Source organism: Nannobrachium achirus (assembly GCF_963921795.1).
Source record: "Nannobrachium achirus genome assembly, chromosome: 17".
Lineage (NCBI taxonomy): Eukaryota > Metazoa > Chordata > Actinopteri > Myctophiformes > Myctophidae > Nannobrachium > Nannobrachium achirus.
In genome coordinates, this window is record NC_137824.1 from 29,898,986 (window position 1) to 29,919,934 (window position 20,949).

General features: G+C 44.0%; 1 protein-coding gene across 1 annotated transcript in view; it reads right to left on the reverse strand.

Moving 5' to 3' along the window:
- Nucleotides 1-20,949, reverse strand: part of LOC308301494 (glutamate receptor 1-like) — a gene marked incomplete at both ends in the record, with an annotated part of 88,180 nt that overhangs the window by 58,614 nt on the left and 8,617 nt on the right. Inside the window, one exon of the mRNA XM_080745490.1 lies at nt 3,968-4,207. Within this exon, the coding sequence (XP_080601616.1) occupies nt 3,968-4,207 (240 nt within the window). The remainder of the gene's footprint in view (nt 1-3,967; nt 4,208-20,949) is intronic.

Sequence of the window (20,949 nt, forward strand, 5' to 3'; positions counted from 1 at the left end):
CACTCTAGGTAATGCGCTTAAAATGTAATATTTATAGAAAGAAAAGTAATACATCTGGATTGAATTATGAAAGTGTTTTGGCCAACGTATACATAACAACATAACTCAATAATGTGGTCCTTACAGCAAAATGCTTTTATGTAGTGTATAGAAGAAATGCATAGGCACGCACGCACGCACGCACGCACGCACGCACGCACGCACATCCCTCACAACTAAAGCTTGATTTATTTTATTATCCAGGCAACAAAGGGCTGCTGGTAGACACACACACACACACACACACACACACATACGCACACACACACACACACACACACACACACACACACACACACACACACACACACACACACACACACACACACACACACACACACACACACACACACACACACACACACACACACACACACACAGTGGGTAATGATCCTTGCGCCACACAGGAGAGAAGAGAGAGTAATAGCCTTTTAGTGTGTCACTAGTGAGTATATGAGTGGATCGGAGAAGCCTCGTATTTGCATTTGATTTCAGAGGGTTTCCGGAAGGTTTCCGAGGCTAAGATCGGAGTAGTTAAAAAAGCTTTCCATGGTCATACATCACCAGTGGTCAAATATCAGAGCGAGATCTTCCACAGTCACAACACACACAATGTGTGTGCAATGGTCGACACCAACTAAGTACCTTTACTTGAGTACTGTTACTGAAGTAAATTATTTGAGAATGTGTACTTTTTATTTCAGAATCTGTCTTTAACTTTTTATTTGAGAATGTATTGTTGGATACTTTCACTGCAATACATTTCAAAAACAAATATTTCACAAATATCGCACTCTATGCCAAGTGGGTTCTGGATTAAGACAGTTTTTAAGCCTACAGTGGCAGACAAAAACGTGTGAAGATAAAGTCACACAAATCTGCACGCACTACTGATCACAGGTACACAAACAAAGATAGACGCATGAAGTTTCTCTCATACAATATGCGTCCGTCCATATGCACTCAAACAATGTAGTCAAAGTCTCCCTCTCTCTCACCCTCTCTCTGGCTCTCTCACGCACGCACGCACGCACGCACGCACGCACGCACGCACACACGCACACACGCACACACACACACACACACACACACACACACACACACACGGTCATGCTCCAAAACATACAACACCTGGGACAGATGGCAGGGCATTATGGGAAAGTTACAGCTGATTGGTTGGGGGGGGATGGGGGAAGGGGGGGTATACACCTGATGTTGACAGGTCCATTGTCTCCCTGTTTGTTCAGGAGCATTTAAAGAACATGCTCTAATTGTACGATGCATCGTTTTCGTCTTCAACCCCCATGTACTGCTGACAAAAGAACTGTCCAACGCCACATTGCTTACGTGGGCGGCTGTGAAAACTGTACCCTGAATGGCTTAATCGTTCATTCCTATTGTGTGATTTATCTGTTGGCCGGTGCCAGGTCAATATTTCTTTTTCTGGGTCCTCCGCCTGTACAGAGACACTGGAAGAGAATAAATGTGTCTGTGCTGCACAATGCCTACAATTGACCCCGTTCAGAGGGTGACTAACTGCAGTTTGGGTGCCACATTCGACCCCAGTCAGGGTGTGACTAAGTTTGGGTGCTTGGCGGGACCGTGTTTTTCTTCTGTGGGTGGTTACCTGTCAGCAACACTGGATACTGATAGCTTTCTGCTGATAGCTTTCTGCTGTATCCAGTGAGACTAACTTGCGTCTCTCTCTCTCTCTCTCTCTCTCTCTCTCTCTCTCTCTCCCTCTCTAGTTCTCTCTCTCCGTCCACCCCTACCCCCTTTCTCTCTTTGTTCTTCTCAGCTTATTAGACTGGCTTGACACCGGTGGAAAGTAGAATATATGATAATATTGTTGATAATTGATACACAGATTCTATTTAACTCCAAGAAAATGTTGTCAACTTCAAATGGTACCAAACCCCATATGCACTTTGTGCCCTTCAAGAACTGTAGGCACATACATGCATATGTTCTGGGAGTGTCCCAGAGTAAAGATATTCTGGTCTCAGGTGGCCCATGTACTGCCACAGTTGTTTGAGGTAGATAGAGGTTCCATGCTTACTTCAGATCATGTTGCTAAATGATGACTCCACACTCTCAGTCACAAAAAAAAAGGTATATTCTTTGCTGGAATTACTGCTGCAAAAAAACTCCTTGTATCTAGGTGGAAACCTCCACATTCCATTTCGGTCAAAAAATGGAAACTATCTTTTCTGAATGTTCTAGGGTTGGAGGCATCAATTGCAAGAGCAAACGGGGCAAAAAGGCAATCTATTGATGCACTCTCACACTTGCTGTAGAAAAGATCAAAGCACTATTATAATCTGTGAAATAAGGTTTCTTATGCTTTTATGTTTTGCCACCATAAGCCTGTACATATAACCGATGATGTCAATGCAGTTTAATGTCATCATAGTTGTGTCACGATGGAACCAAAGGGAGGGTGGGAGGGAGGAGGAAGTGGAGAGAGGGTAGCCCTGCACAAACACAAAAAAGGAAGAGATACAAGAGGCAGTAGGCGAGTGGTTTGTGGATGTATATATATATTTTTTTCAGCATTTATCTGCATATGCTCGAAATGAATGCCCTATATCCTACTGCCCCAAAGATGTTGTGTAAAGGGGGCTGCTCTCAATGTAAAATGAAAAATGAATAATAAAAATGTGGTAAAAAAAAAAAAAGAATATATGTTAATACAATATACTGTATAGAGTATTAATATTAGTAAGACGCCTCAGGCCGACAAGCGACATCGCGCCATGTCTTGGCCATCTGGCCAGTGATGTATATCGGACCAGTTGGTGGTTGGAAGTGATCTGCCTCCTCTTCCATTGAGAAATGTAGACCCTGTTAGGTAAATGTAGACTCTGGTAGGTAGGACAACTACTGGTTGACAATGTTAATGTTATTCGAAGCAGAAAAACTACATGCACCAGCATTTTTACTGTACCTGTAGCTGCAAGTACAATAGTGGACATAAAACATACAGAATGTAGCTTCTAAGGTGACACAGAAATAAACTCCGCAACGCGAGAGGCCTATCGCAGGGCTGTGTAATGTCGCTTTTCCACTGCATAATATCTATAGTATTGACTCTACCCTCCTTTCGTTTTTTTCCATTAGGCCATAATACCTGGCAAGATTCATAATCTGACATTGGCATCAACCCAAAAAAGCATGCATTCTGTTGGATACATGCACTTGCATTATAGTAAACATTGTGTGTGTGTGTGCGCGCGTGTGTGCGTGTGTGTGTGTGTGTGTGTGTGTGTGTGTGTGTGTGTGTGTGTGTGTGTGTGTGTGTGTGTGTGTGTGTGTGTGTGTGTAAAATGATGATTAAGATCAGTAGGCCTAATTGCAGTATGTGTTGACGTGGTCTTAGATTAGGTGTTGTAATATTGGGGGAATACATCTATCAGAGGCATTGTAATGGTGTGCAAATGTATGGCAGAATAAATGCAACTGATTTGTGTTGTGAGGCACTCATGCGTGTCACTCTGTGTGGCGCATACGCACGTGTTTTTATCTGCGTCTGTGTGCATGTCTGTGTCTCTCTGAGGTATTGTAAAACTGGTGTCAGATTACATGCTCTGTGCCCAATTAGCTAGTTCCACTCCATAGCCTTGCTGACATGTATCAGCAGGTTATGAATTCACAAAAATATAAAATAATATGGTTGTTGTTGAAGCATTGCAACAGTATCCGGGGGTTAAGTTCCATGTCTTGCTGGCAGCTTGCACAAAATGTTTGACAATTATCTGTGTAGTAGTTTGTGAGATTGGCACCAGATTCACACACAAACGCTAACGCATGCGCGCGCGCACAGAAAGACAGACAAACATCGTCTCCGGCCAAACCTTTGACCTGATGGATGATAATATAGAAATCTCTACGTCTTTCTCCCTCCCTCCCTGCACCACTGCCAGCCTACCTGAGTCAGAGCTGTACATGTAGACGAACTTGTTCCATCCGTAGTGGTCGACCACGCCCACCAGGGCGTCCTGGAGCTCGGGCCTCAGTTGGATGACGAACTGGTTGGCCGTCTCGATGGGGAAGGACGGCGTGACGAAGCACACGTGCAGCGCCCCGCAAAAGGACATGAGCATGTTCACCGTCTTCCTGTCATACAGGCCGATGATGGCGTAGACACCTTTGGAGAACTGCGAGCAGACTGCCAGGGGGGGATAGTGAGAGACAACAGAGGGGAGGGAGAGGAAGACGTGGAAAGAAAGAGAGAGGGAGACGATGACAATGTTACGGCTTGAAGCTACATCTTTGAGTTGTTTGTGGATGTTTGGGATTTTTCCATGACTCAGAACGAGAGGACGCCAAAGCAAGGACGCCTCGCAGTTGCCGTCGCGTGGGAGTCGTCTTGTTGTGCTGCGTTTTATGATCTTCTGCTTCCACTGTGCACCTGTCATCATGGAGAATACGCACAGAGATCAAAAGGCTCTGTGCTGCTTTGCATAGCTTTGTCCTTGCAATAAAGACATTGTGCTGTGATCCCCCCCCCCACGACATGATCATCAGGTATTATGATTATACTTGGAGGAAGATCTTTTTTTCAAAAAGTGTACAGAAAGTGTTAAAATTATTTTTATTTGGCCACACCCACCAGTTAATTCCTGTAAGTATGCCTAGTTGTCAGGTGGGTGGTGACCCAGCTGAAGTTAGCCACATCCTTGTTGTATGGTAAAAAGGGGAAGGGATGATTTTATGATGTCATTAAATCAGTGTATTTCAAATGGGCTTTTGACAAAAAGTACAAAACTACGGCAACACCTCTTTAATAGAAGAGGCTGGTGTTAGCAGACAAAAACCAATGCAAGGAAAAGTGGCACAAGCACGTTGCAAACACATGTAACAAACGCATTACAGTTTTTTTTGATTGCTAAAACACATTTTTCAAAACTGTACGTTTGTTTCAAAACTGCACACACAAAACTCCAAACATCAAACACAAATTGCTAAACCCTGGCATCCCTTTGCAAAACAACTCTTTGCCATCAAATCTCTTAACATGTTCACAAAATGGAACTCGTGTTTTCATTTGGTAAACACAGCCATATTTTCACATGACACACACATGCATTCATTGAATAAACACAACTAGCTTTTGGCTGAACACTACCAAGCATGAACAGAACACTGAAGAGCAAAATTGAAAACACAATTGTCGAAATGGAACACACTGAATGAATGTCAATTACTCTGGTAAATGAACCAATTCCCTTTTTGTAAAATGACCCAGTGTATGCCCACTAATCTCATAGACAAACATAAAACAGCACACAAATATGCAGACAAAACATTTTATTGACTGTAGGTCCAAACGTTTACCCCCAAACACTCCAAACACACAACGCCTCGCATCGCGAAGCGTTGTGTGCTTGTAGATCGGCTGTTTTCAATAGTTTTGTGCGACAGTCTTGTATGATGTAGCAGGGCTTTGCTTTACCAAAAGACGTACACATTTGAAACTTGGAGATACAAGTTTTCTGCCCGAGAGTGACAATATTTTAGTGATTACAGTATGTTGCGAGGAAAACGTTGAGATAATAGCCATTTTGGTTAGAACTGACTGAAAATAACTTTGTACTTCAAGTTTAAAATTATACTAAATAATATTTTTTCAAGTGTCCAAATAAATTCCAAATATTATCAAATGATCTCGCGGCACCCCTGGACTGCCGTCGTGGCACCCCAGGGTGCCCCATCACCCACTTTGAAAACCCCTGACAGGCCTCAAAGCCCACATCTCCACAAGCCTCCTCCATGGCCTGAAGCAGTGGGACCTGGCTCTGAATTGCTCGCCTGACCCGAAAGTTTTGAGATTTGAATATTTGTGTGTTGTGGATTGATGCTTTGAGATTTTATGTGAGAAGTGTGTGCAAACCTGAAAAGTGTGTCTTGTGTTTTGACAACAAGGTGATGTGAAATTTACATCAGAGTGTAAAGAAGGAAAGTCAGAGTCTAATATGATAAGGAAATCTAAAGTAGTAACAAATTGAGTCAAGCGATTGGGGACAGAAGTAAAGGTTGTGAAAATTGTGCCAAATTTTTGAAAAATGTGTTTTAGCAATCGAAAAAAACTGTAACACAACTGTGAGTGCATTATGTCAGCGATAATGCACGGTTAGATGGAAATGGAAATAATGGACTTGGTGCTCCCTCTTCCAAGTCCATTATTTTAATAAATGCCTGGATTCCATTCAGGTTTATTCCTCTCTGCTGTTTGGTGTCCAACAGTCCAATCCACAAACGACTGTGTTTTACGGTGTGTTTTATCTGGCGGGGACTTTGTTATCACTGTAGTCACACACAACTAGACATCTTTAAAGAACACAACATAATGCTGATGAGCCACAAAGAAAAACTGATGCTTCAGAAATATAACAGATACATAATACAGGGGACAGAAATAATATTGTCTGCGAAAGGAGGGTGTGAAGGGGAGAACATGAGAGTGAGAGAGAGAGAGAGAGAAAGAGAGAGAGACAGAGAGAGAGAGAGAGAGAGAGAGAGAGAGAGAGAGAGAGAGAGACCAAATGAGGGATGAAAACAGTCCCCTGTTGTGAGTGAAATGTCAGTAGACACCAGGGATGCATTGATTAACCTCTCCACTCATATCTGCCTCCACCCTTCACTGCAGACAGATGGACAGACAGGCCTGCTATTTTCGGAATTTTGGAAATTTGTTGCTATTATGCAATACAATTTTCCCCTGTAATGATAGGTAACCTGACTGTGCCAGATGGTGGCAGTAGTGCGTACCGCCCTACGTTACCATCTGAGATTGCTCGGGGAGAGTTGATAACACTCGTAAAGCAGTGGTGAAAGTGGTTTGAAATTCTTGCCGGAACTGTCATAAATTGGCCGCGCGGCGAAGCTGCGCGGCCGAAAAAAATTTGGGAGGCTCTAATCCCCCAAAACCCCTGAAATGCATAGAAAACTTTATTTTGGGAGGCCCACCTGCTGCCCCTCTATAATAAGCCTCTTCATATTGTTCATGTTCCATACAGAAGGCTAAGCATATATATTATTATTATATTTATTATATTATTATATATATTATTATTACACATTATTATAACCAGTTATCTAAAGTAACTAAGTACATTTACTAAAGTACTGTATTTAAGTACAGGTTATAAGTATAGCCTAGCCTAGTTTACTGGAGTATTTCCAATACTTTTAATTCTACTCCACTACATCTCCCATTCCCAGATGCAGAATTGAATCATTTTGGTCTATTCTGCATTTATGGCCACATGCAGGCACAGACACAAGTCCTCCTAGAGATGGGATTTATGGCTCTTTGAAGTGAGCCGGATCTCTGGGATCCGTTCCTTTCAAAGAGCTGTTCAAAAGACGTAGGCCTACATTTTGATACTTCTACTCAAGTACATTAACATTCCAAACTTCTACTTGATTGCAGTATTGATATTTCTACTTGAGTAAAGAAATTGAGTATTTTTCCCACCACTGTTCATTAGAAAGGAACGGCTCCCTACTGTGAACCGAATCCTATCGTTCATTTCAAAGAGCCGTTCAAAAGACTCGATTCGTTCGCGAACGTCTCACCCCTACCCGCTCCGTGTCAAACAAACACTGATACGCAAACGGACTGACTGGATCACACTGACCTACACAAACCCACGGGAATAATTTAGAAGCACTTCATCAGAAAATATAACTAGTAACACTTGTGTAGCCTACTGTATGTTAATCTGACTTTAGTATAGGCTATTGTTTTCTTCCTGGACGTGCGTTTGTGGCTTATTTAACATGGGATTTTGACAGCTGGCTTCTCCTCTTCTTAACGGAACTCCGTTCCGTCCCCAAATGTTTTAACGGAACGGGGGTTCCGGCCGTTCCGGCTCACTTTCACTACTGTCGTAAAGTCCCGGGCAGGACGAATCAGCGGCAGCTACGGGCGGGCTCTGAGCGGCTCTGAGCCAATAGAGTCTGATTGCAGACCACGTGGAAACCCAGGAGGCGGATTCTGGGTGTAACGCCATGCAGACAGGCCAGTATGAGTGGTTGGAGTTGGCACTCCCAGACTGTGATAGAGAGACGGCCCCATCCAATCACCTGCTAAAGAATTTGAAAAAATGGCCCGCCCCTTACATCTGGTCTGCTTGAGCAATCCCAGATGGTAAGCAGAGCGGTATGCAGCCAGGCATACGCACTGCTGCCACCATCTGGCGCAGTCAGGTTACAAAATAGGTAACCTCGCCCACCAGGCTTTCTGAGAGAAAGCCTGGTGTTTGTTCACAACAGGCCGTTTGGTTTCCGCCTAAAGCGCGGAAACCACTAGAAGAAGTGGCGTCGCTTTGATTTGGTTCCCTCCGTTTGTTTCCCCAATCTCTATTAAAATGCTCGAGTAGCCTAGTGTAGTCTTTCCAGTCGTTTTGAGTTGGACTAAAAGATGCATACCAAACACATTTTTCAAAAGCAAAACTACTCCGCATCAAGGACTTTATTAGGTAGGCCCTAAAACTATGTCCTTGAGCGCAGGGGAATTATTTTGGGTTAAAACTGTTTCCGGTGGATAGTTCCGGCCAAATTGTAGTCCTTTGAGTACTACAACATGACGTTTTGTGGTTTCCGCTACAGACCGGTTACATGCCCGAAAAGTGAAGTGATCCCAGACTACAAAATAGGTGCACCAGGATGAAAGTGTAAAGCAAGAAAGAAAGAAAGAAAATGTATCTTATCCATCCATCTTTGCCTCCCTCTGATGCTGATCTTTACATCCTAGTGTATGTTATATACAGTATTGCTGCTACAGAGAGCTATCTTTGCCCCCCTCTCTGGCTGTGAGTGGGCAGTTATTTTCTCAGTATTTAATAGACAAATTGAAGTGTGTGCATGTAGCCAGCCGTTAGCCAGCTCACTAAGGAAAGACCATGAGGCTGGAACGGACCCAAAAAGCCTACCCAGGGCCATCACAGCACATCACACCTCCACACATACACGTGTCTTCAACCCGCCCACACACACACACACACACACACACACACACACACACACACACACACACACACACACACACACACACACACACACACACACACACACACCACACACACACACACACACACACACACACACACACACACACACACACACACACACACACACACACAAACAGCTTCTAGCGCTCCAAAAGCCTGGTGAGTCACCCTACTTAAAGCAAGCCCTGAAATAGACCCTTGGAATGGACCGATCTCTCACACGTGGTCTGTTCACGCTAGCAAACTGACGTACTTACTCTGAACCACTTAAACCCTGTATACTGTACTTTGTTGTCCATCTGACCACGTGACGGGTGGGCTGCGAATGCTTCTGAGATTCTCAAGTGAGCCCAGATCCAGAAAGGGCTTGAGAACCACTGCTCTCCACCAAATCCATTTGCTGCCTATTCTTGCTGAGTGTTTGCCTGTAACATATCCAGAATGGGTTCACGCCAGTGTTCATGTATAATTATCACTCACTGCCACATCCTCCCCTACCATTTCCTGAGAACGATTTCTAAGGCGCTGTGTATGTTTCAGGGCCAAACCTCGTTGCTCAGACGAATGCAGGGTTTTATTGCATTTATTTCATGCACATGCTGGATCTGTTTGACGGAAGGCATGCAGCCATGTGGTGCCAACCTGCGGGTGGGAGACAGCAGTAGCGCCGCGTACTTGTCTGAGCTTACATGAGTGTGACAGAATGCTGGTGTAAACTCAGCGGTCACAGGTCTGGTTAGAACTCTCGCTTGTATATGGCCGTGGCTCTGCTTAGGAGAAGTCTCTTTTGTATGGGGGCTGTGGCATAATTGCATGAGTGCAGATGTGTATGGCAGCAATGTGTGTGGGTGCATGCACAAGCATTTGCATATTGATGTGGTTTGCGTGTCCTATTACTACATTAGCACTACTCTATGTGAATAAGGACGTTGGGCTCATAGAACAATATTCCTATACAGACCAGAGCAACACCTGTACACTTGGCAGTCTGTCTACCCTCACCATGGTTACGGCTGCCACAGCGACAGGGCTGAGGTTGCTGAGACAACCGGCACTTCTAGCAGAGGTCAGAGCAATTAAAGGAGAATTCCGTCCTAGAAGGCTATCTTAACTTTAAAATGTTCTTCATTTTGTCCATTTGCCATACCAGAGCACTGAGTACACGTAATGATAGAAATATTAGCCATGTTATTGTTAAAACGCTGAACGTTGAACTCTGCACTGGGTGAATGCAGATCCGGAAGTCCCGCGAGAGACGAGATTTCAACATGAGTTATAGTAATAACCATTCTAGCAAAGTGCAAAATATTTAAAAGAAAATACACAGCAGTAGGTTCTTAAAGCACTAAGCACAATATGATATTATTCACATCATCACATGTCTGACACACACAGGCAGACTGTGTATGTGAGACAGTTACTTTTTAATATTAGTAAATTCGTTTACTAATTCGTTTTAGCATTCACAAAGCACAACAGTAATATTGTTACTTTACAACCTGCTGAAAGTAACTTGTTATATTACGTTCCGTTGATTTGGTTAAATGTGTACCCTCATCTGAGTGAAATGAATACAATCTTAGACTGGGATAAAGTCAATTTGAAGGTTGATGATCCAGTTTGTGTCTATAGCAGATATGAAAATGGACCATGCATGTATGTGCATGTGCGAATTACCCAGATACAGTATGGGGAGCTTTCCCCAGACAACGTTATATGGACAAGCAACACTTTGATGGAAGTTGAGATGAAGAAATAATTTGTGGAAATGACTATCTCTTCAACTGCCGACATCTGGACAGCTTGATCTGACAACAAGTCAAGTTTGCAGCATTTTTGGTCAGAGTGTAACTGCTCATTCTAAGCAGAGGACCTTCTAGAGTCCTTTGCTTAGTATGAGCCAGATATCAAATGACAGACACGTCATTGCCGGCTGCACACACAGAGAGAGGCTGTATTTGTGACAAGCACTGCAGCATCTGAAGAAGAGAATGAAAGGGCTGTGAGGGGTAATTGTAGGCATGGCTTATCCTCTCTCTCTCTCTCTCTCTCTCTCTCTCTCTCTCTCTCTCTCTCTCTCTCTCGCTGTGTGTGTGTGTGTGTGTGTGTGTGTGTGTGTGTGTGTGTGTGTGTGTGTGTGTGTGTGTGTGTGTGTGTGTGTGTGTGTGTGTGTGTGTGTGTGTGTGTGTGTGTGTGTGCGCGTGTGTGTGTCTGTGTGCACGTGTACTGCAAGATAGTGATTCATATATAAAGCTCCTTTCCGCACAGTATGTAGCCAACACTGCTGGAAAGAGGTTTTCCAGCAAGAACTGACATTATATGAAAACATCACTTTACCTTAACAAAAAGACACAGTGCGTAATAATAGCACAGGCTTCCCTGCACTGTATATACAGTATACCTGCTATACATGCATACACATTTTACCTAACAGGAGCACTATGTGAGAATGCTGCTCACTGACTACTACATTTCAGCATTCAGCACGGTTGTGCCCTCCAAGCCCTAGGACAGGGGTTTTCAAAGTGGGTGACGGGGCACCCTGGGGTGCCGTGACAGCAGTCCAGGGGTGCCGCGAGATCATTTGATAATATTTGGAATTTATTTGGACACTTGAAAAAATGTTCTTCTTCCTCCACAGACAGAAGACCAGGCACAGTGCACACAAAGACAACAAAGGGGGCTTGAGCCCCTGCCCTTTTACCCGTCTGTAAAAAGTGCCCTCTCCAGACCATGAATAAGTACCGAAAATAGCCGACCTCCAAGCCCCCAACGCGTCGGGGTGCAAGGCGTTGTGAGCTTGGAGGTCGGCTATTTTCAATATTTTCACCGAGAGGCCCTTTTAGAAATGTCAGCCCCTTGCCTCTCTAACATTCTCTGCACGTCCCTGCAGAAGACATTTGGCATTGACTCCAGGATATCTCCCACAGGTTCACCATGTGGAGATTAACCTGACAAGGCTGCATCACTGCCTGGTATGGAAGATGCTCCAATATCAGAAAGTGCTGAGATGGGCAGTATTTGAAATACATGTATTTGAAATACGTATTTGAAATACTTTTTTGTATTTTGTAATTTGTATTTGGCTGGGACGGAAAAAATTGTATGTAATTTGTATCAAAATACTTTCAGGTCTAGTATTTTCTGTATTTGAAATACAAAATACTTTTTATGTAATTTTATTCTCAAATGGACATATTTTAAACATTCACAAAGGTTTAAACTGTAGGGGGAAAGACACATTTTTCAATCTAATTTGCTGTTGGTTTGTGTGTGTGTGATACACAGCCATAGCACTTGACTTTGGTTTGCTTCAAATGTATCGTGCATTATGATTACAATTTCGAATTACTTGCGCGCAAGTACTGCGTTCATCTGCGTATGTAGGTTGGTAGGTAGGTAGCTGTGTGTGTTTAAGCATGTAGCACAATAAGGGACCAGCATTTCTGGCAATGTCATCATTAACAGCCAATGAGGGACCAGCATTCCTGGTGATGTCAGTGGGGAGCGCACCTCATGGCGCGCTCTGCTGGCGTGCAAGCAGGCCATACATGGCCTACTTGTGCACAAGGAGCAAGTTGGCACCTCAACAGAGTGCAGTTTTAGTTATTATAAGGCTGGCAGAGCGGTTTTGCACTCTATGAAGTACTGGCGCAGAGGCAACTGTGCATTCAGTCTCATGCCATAGTTCCTTTAGAAGATAACGGTAAAGTGGGTTCCAGATGATACGCGGTCACCGCCTCCTAGTAATTCATTTTCAATGAGAGGCGGGCGGCTATTTCTGCCGCGCAGCGAAGTTTTGAGGCGGCGAGGTGAGCGGACGCAGTCCCGTGAAAATCCCCGCGAGCGTGCTCGTTTGTGCATGCGTACATGGGCAGTGAGAGATGGATTGTGTTCATCTTTGTGAAATACCTTGTGGCGTTTACTCACTGAGCAAGTGTGTTTGTGTCTCACCGCGGTGCGGTAACCCAAGCGGCAGCCGTAGCGTTGACCGCTTATCTTGTGGAAGGCACTTCTGGCCTGAGCTCTCACACACTGGCACACAGTGGTAAACATTTAGGCAGCCTGCTCAAGACTAACACCATAGTATGGTCAATTTAAGTGCCTTCCACACGATACACGGTCACCGCTATGGCTGCCGATTGGGTCAGCGGTTACCGCACGCGGTATTTCACAAAGAAGAACACAATCCATCTCTCACCGCCCACATATGCATGCACAAACGAGCACACTCACGGGGAATTCATGGGACCGCGCCCGCTCGCCTCGCCAGTTAATTTAATACTTGGCAGTCAATCTATAATAGTACTAATCATTGCATACATTTTTATAAAAAGTATTTATGTATTTTCAAAATACAAAATACGTATTTGAATCTTAAATACATTTCTCTGGCCTGTATTTATATTTTGTATTTTGATACATTTTTTGACCCAGTATTTGTATTTTGTATCAAAATACTTTTCAATGTATTTTCGCCCATCTCTGAGTACACACCAGTCCTTATGGAGGTGCCAGCCAACGGAACAAACTCTATTTAAGGAAGAGTTCCACCCTGAAGAAGGCAGCTTGTCTGTCCGAAACATTGGTCCTTTCTGTGTCATAATAAAACGTTTGCATTGGCAGCTACGAGTGTGCGGCTTCACTCTTCTTTAAATAATGGAAGATGCTCCACCCGCGACCACAAGACTCTACCGAGGGAGCAGCACATCATGCAGGACTCTACACCCAGAGTGAGGCCAAGAGGATCATCATATCCCAGTCACCCCAGCAATGGACTGTTCACTCTGTTACCCTCTGGAAAATGGACCAATCCAGTAGGCTCAGGGACAGTGTCTATCCTCAGGCCAAAGACCTTAACTATGAAACCCACATCCACCGTGTCCGCGCACGCACTCACTCACGCACGCACGCACGCACGCACGCGCACACGCACGCACGCACGCACACGCACACGCACACACACACACACACACACACACGCGCGCGCATGCACGCACACACACACAGGATTTCTCCTCTGCCCTGAGAACCTTCCACAAATCATCATTAAGGCTGGCTGTACAGAGAGGATTGAACAGACATTGGATACAGAGTCCAGCTAGAAGGGTGCATATACCGTACTAATTGAAGAGAACCCTACTGAAATTCAGCCACCCATAAAGGTCCTCTATCTCTGGGTCTCCAACTATGGCTGCTGAAGTTGCTCCAAACTTTGTACAAGTCAGCTTGTAGTACAAAGCTATTTCCAGTGTGGGGTGCCCGCTGGCTTAGTGGTCAAGGCGCATACCACATACTAGGCTATGATGCCTGCTAGCGTCGCCGGTTCGATTCCCGATCCGGACGACCTTTGCCACATGTCATTCCCCATCTCTCTCCACATTTCTGGTCAGTCTACTATCCTATCAAATAAAGGCATAAAAAGCCCAAAAACAAATCTTTAAAAAAAAAAAGCTATTTCCTGCGTGTACGTGTGTGTGTGTGTGTGTGTGTGCTCATACCGTATGAGCAATCTCAAGCACAAACACAGACACAAAAACTCACACACACACAAATGCAGGCACACACACACACACACACACACACACACACACACACACACACAGAGTATATGACATGGAATTGAAATGGTGAGTAGCAACGTCAGCCCAGTCTTTCCATCCTCAGCAGATCCCAACAGATTGGTTCTCAGAGTCTCAACGCTGGCTTGATGATACCCAGCAAATACCACCTGTTCACCTGCAAGGTCACAGCTGTCAAAATGTATCACATTCCTAACCTACGACAATAATGTGAAGACCAGCAGTGGTTCTCTATTGAGACACAAAGAGTCTCCTCAAATTATTGGCTTGGGAACGCGACAAAAACTAAAAAGAGAATTCAAGTGTCCACAGGGGTGAGTAATCACTTTAAAAAGGCCCTATATTCATGTCCTGCAAACACATTCATCAGCAGTGGGTTAAAAGGTCACTCAAACAGACATAAAGTTGTCTGACACAAATCCTCCTCCACTCAGCCATCCATGGCTAATAACTGTCAGAAGATGTGTGTAATAAAAGCAGAGAGCATGTTTGTCCCTCCAGTCCAATCCATCTCCTACACAGCTAATCAGCTGCGTTAATGACAGCAGAGGTCAACGCAGCAGCAGACATGCAGCTTCACGCGTAAACACAGGCAGTGGTGGAAAAAGTACTCACATTTGTTACTTAAGTAAAAATATCAATACTACAATGCAGAAATACTTACAAGAAGAAGTCTGGTATTCAGAATTTGCTTGAGTAAAAGTATCAAATGTACACAAAGTACCAAAAGTAAAAGTACTCACGTGGCAGAAATGTTCCATTTCATGTTTTCAAAATGTGTAAAATTATTTGAAAATAGCAGATCTACAAGCTCACAACGCGTCGCATCACGACGTGTTGTAGATCGCCTATTTTCAAAAAATTGGAAGTCTTGAAAGTACAAATACCTCAAAAAGTAAATGCACTTAGTCACTTTACACCACTGACACATACATGCACGTGCGAGCGCCAAACAAATCCAGTCTCCTCTCAGAGAGAGCCTCGTCTGTCTGGCTTGTTTTGCACTGTAATGTGTGCTTGAATTTAGCTTTTGAAGAATCCTTCAGGTGGTGGTGGTGGTGGTGGGTGTGGAGGGGGGCGCTACTCAGCGAGCCCTCCAACACTGCATGACTCACACACTGCCATCAATCTAGGTCTGCACAGAGATACAGGGGGCCCTGGGTGGTTGAGAGCAGCACCACCACGGACCTCCAGACACCACTGAGTGGGAGGAGGGTGTGAGAGTGTGAGTGAGTTCCCCTTGAAACCCAGAGCTGAAATCTGTTCCAGAGGAAACTAATGAGCAATGTACTAAAACAAAATATTATAATGTCAACGTGGCCTCAACAACAACTGAGAAAAGTACAATGGGTCCACAGGGTGTGGAGGAGTGTTTTTACAGTCTGCATGTTTCTCTGTCTCTCTGCCTGCCTGTCTCTCTATCTCTCTGCTTGTCTGTCCTTCTGTCTCTCTGCCTGTCTGTCTGTCTCTATGCCTATTGCCCGCCTGTCTTTCTGTCTCTATTTCTTGGCCTGCCTGTCTCTCCGTCTGCTCTTTCTCCCACACAGCCATATTTCCCTTGATGCACTCCAGGGATGCACACAGCTTCAGCTCGTGGGAGATTTAGTGCCTGCGAAAGAGCAATAGAGCAGTATGTTAGTGAGAGAGAGAGAGAGAGAGAGAGAGAGGGGGGGAGAGAGAGAGAGGACAACGTAGTATACTGTAGGAAAAGGTAGCATTATGGTTATGAGAAAGAAAAAGGGAATAGAGAGAATCATCACAATCTAAAGCTGGTTGCACACTGCTGCGTTTTTCGGGCCGAATATCGGAGTGAATTTCGGAGCGCGCAAATAAAAAATCAACCTCACGTTATGTCAGTCACGTTTGCACACTGCAGCCCGTTTCGCGCACCACTCGGTCCCTGGCTCTCTCTATCTCTCTCTCTCTCCTTGCCCTGAAAAACGCATTTCACAAACGAAAAACGCAGCAGTGTGCAAAGACCTTTAGTGTAATATCCTCAAAAGATATCACATTAGACGAGATGTTTGGGGTGAATGGAACCCTCAACCCAGATGTCTATTTTCTGAGAGAAGAAAGGCTAAATCATTGGGCTACATTAGAGGGAGGGGAACAGGAACCACATGGTTTAACTATTCTATCAATTTAACTCTCAGTAAGAAAAAAAGAAATGCCTCATTAGGTGGGTAATTTATTTTGTTTCAAAATTGAATTAAAGGATAAACCCCTTGAGATGCTTGAGAGATCTCATTTTCAAGGGAGCCCTCATACAGTTAACAAACTTTCAAACAAACACAAAAACGACAACAGCACAAAGCAACAAGATCTACAAGCTCACAACGCGTCGCATCACGACACGTTGTGAACTTGTAGATCGCCTATTTTCAAAAAGCCGAAGTCTATATAGGGCCAAAGTGGTTAATGTATGTTTTGTAATTATATGAAATTCTACAAAGTAACTAGTAACAAAAGTTTGCAAATAAATGTAGTGGAGTTAAAGTACAATATTTGGATCCGAGATGTGGTGGACATGCACATGAGGGCTCTCCCACCATCCCAGAAAACAGCTACTATGCGGGAAACAGAAGGTCCTCGATTTGCACCCTCGAGCAAAGACACTTAACTCCCAGCATTGGTACACTTAACTCCTAACTGCTCCCCGAGGTGCTGCCCTTGGAGCTGCCCACTGCTCCTGCCTGATACTCACTATACTGGGTTATTGTCTCAGGTCGTTTCTCTCCCCACCTCCAATCTGGTTCCTAGCGGAGGCCCCACAGCCTGCTAAATAAACACTTTACCTGGGCAGCAGTTCAGAGCCTGGCCCAGACCAGAACGTTCCAGGCAGGGGGTAGAGGAGTTCCAATAAGCCTCTAGAATCGTCCCTCTCTGCAAACATGCCTCCATCTGTGCATCAGCGCTAGCAGGTGGAGAAGGAAGGCCCAATCCCTCCATCACTCACTACTCTGACTGAGGAGGTGGAGCAGGAGGAAGAGGAGAGGGGCGACTAGACACACGGATGTATACATACATTAGGAACAACTGATAGGTACCATTCTATAAACTACAAAGTCAGGATAGCCGTTGATTTAGAGCAGCAAATAAGCAATTTTCCACATCTCAACAAGAGCTGACAGGACAGTATGGTAGTAGGTCTCCCTCACTCATTCTGCTAGAGAAACCAGCTCTGCTGTTCCAACAGAGCAGTCATTTAGCATCGCACAACGCCCACATGCACGGTTGTGTGGATGACAAGGAGCTGTCTTGTGCCGTCGACGCGAGGGTTAGCGGGGCTGAGTTACACAACACGACGCAGTTTAACAAGCTTTGTTCCTCATTACAGCGCACAGTAGCTGCTGAGATTCATTCAAGTTGGGACCAAACATCTGTTTCCGCTACAAAAAACATGACAGCTGACACACAACCCAGGAACCGTCCCTCACTCCTCCTCCACCGCAGCAAGCTTGTCCCTCGTCCCCACCAGGCAAGTCATGTTCTAACACAAGTCATAACTGTCAAGCCCACACATCTTAAGTTGGACCCAGCTGCCAGAGCCTCCTGAGAATGAAGAATTATTTTAAATGTGCAGTAAGTCTGTGAATTCAAAGCAGGACAGAACAGCAGCTGAAAGACAATGAGTCTAACAAAGATTATGTGTGTGTGTGGTAGCAAAAGAACTCATTTTCAAATTTTGAATTCATGACTTTTACCCGTGACATAATATTTTTATATGGTGGTATTGTTAAATGATAATATAATAATAATAATACTTCCACCACTGCCGCTCAGGGTTTTTTCTCTGCTATCATTGTTTTCTTCTTGACAAATATCTGTCCTGTCCCCAAATGTCCGTAGGGAAAAGTGACACGCTGTTCTGCGGACTATTTTGATGTCCCATGAACCCTGAGGACAAACCCGGTCGGCACCGCTGTGAACGGACAGCTGACACGGCGGCTACACAATAAAACACAACTCCCATGAGTCTGATTGACACAAGCCACCAGGTCTGAAATGACAGCTTAACCTCCAATCCCCAACCGCCCCCTGCCTCCTCACTCTCACATCCCAGATGAGACTATATGTTTTTGGGGCATTCTTTCTTCATGGAGGGAGAAGGGGGTGTCAGACATGGATGGCAATGTGTTGTGATGTGTGCATGTGCGTGTGCATGTGTGAAAATAAATGAAGATGGGAAACAAACCTTTCTTCGTCCAGTTTCCCAATGCAAGCTAATCCTCATTGTGGCCGTAAGCACAACAGAATAGCAGAGTTTTTCACTTCATTGGATTATGAATACGTACATATTTATGCCCATGGAGTGATACTGTAGCTTTGCCTGTGCTGCAATGAATAATACATTAAATGCATCTGATGAAGCTCTTTCTCTTGTTATACTGTACTGTATGTGTGTACATGTATTTTGTATACATGTATGCATGTGTGTGTGTGTGTGTGTGTGTGTGTGTGTGTGTGTGTGTGTGTGTGTGTGTGTGTGTGTGTGTGTGTGTGTGTGTGTGTGTGTGTGTGTGTGCAATCTGTGAATGTCCTTGTGCACATATGATGAGGTGAGACATCATTTCCCAATGCAATATCAAACACACACGCAGACAAATTCTCTCTCTCTCTCTCACTCTCTCTCTCTCTCACACACACACACACACACACACACACACACACACACACACACACACACACACACACACACACACACACACACACACACACACACACACACACACACACACACACACACACACACACACACAGAATAGAATCTCTTTACAGACAGAATGAAGGAATATATATCACATTATGGATAGCCGCTTCAAAAATGTTCAGAGGCTTTCAGAGGCATAAAATATAATCCATCATTTCTCCCTATCTGCAGTAAATATTGCCACATACTGACATTATACTTCCAACAATGCAATGACTTGGAATTCACCATCAGCATATTTCTGTAACATAAAGATAAAACTTTATTACTGTAATCGCAGAGGAGAAATTTGGTTGCACAGTAAATACCAAAACAGGTGTACAGCAACAGAACTATATAAAAGTAGGAAATAATGTATAATACATCTCTAAAAGAGCCTCCAATAAAAGGGAATCATTCAAATAGAGGTTTCACCAAGACGGATGTGGTTTAGCAGGATCGTATTGATAGGTTTGGAATATAATCTATTAGAATCTATATAGCATTTGCACATATATTGATATGAAACTTATGTAGCTAACTTGCTTATAGATTGACAAGATGAGCCGAAGTGAGCTGAAAAGATTGTGAGGGGCAGTCCCCAGTTGAAACACAGCTGGGTTTTAGGGAGTCCCTGCAATACAATGTCATTGCGACCGCAGGGAGCAGTTACTGTGAAAACCTGCTGCAGTTGTGTCACGTGTAATTAGTGTCAAGCTAGTTCAGTTGTGGTAGATCAGCTCAATTGATGTCCAGCACACCTGAAACTCTGATCAGTTTGGTAGAGTGTCTCGTAAAGATGTCCTCTGCACTTTTCCTCCTCACGTGTCTTTGAAGAGCCTTTGCTTGTAAGTTCTAATTTTTTAGTTGTAGGCTACTTATACTGTTGCATTGCTGTATTTTGTGCGAATGTGCATTTAAATAAAAAACAGCCCTAGTCTGTGTAGTGTGTGTGTGTGTGTGTGTGTGTGTGTGTGTGTGTGTGTGTGTGTGTGTGTGTCTGTGTACATTACCAGATTTACAATGACAATTTTTTCTGTCTGTTGTTTCCCCGCGCCCTGCGGTCGCTTCTCGCCCTTAAAGGGATATTTCACTTTTCGCTCTCAAAAGTGTTGGTCATTTTATCGTCTAATCAGGCTTTTGTGAACACCCTGAACAGTTTTTGATTTGCTTGATTCAATATTTAGATATTTGATGTAAATGTTATCAGGCCCTCCTCCTCCAGGGCTTCTCCCCATACACACCCATTGTAACTTCAAACTCCATTTTAACCGTGATAGATTCATTAAAAATTATCTTTTTCTGGTGACTCATACTACCCTCCTAATACGTGAGCAGGCCGTGTTCTTTCGATAACTGATTCCATTTTTTTTTTTTTTATTGCATTACATTTTTTTCCATTTCCCCAAAGAACTATTAAAATAACTGAAAGGGGTTATTGAGAAAACACGGGCTGCTCACGTATAGGAGGGTAGTATGAGTCACCAGAAAAAGATAATGGTTGTTTTTAATGAATCTATCATGGTTAAAATGGAGTTTGAAGTGACAATGGGTGTGTATGGGGAGAGGCCCTGGGCCTGGAGGGCCGGATAACATTTACATCAAATATCTAAATATTGAA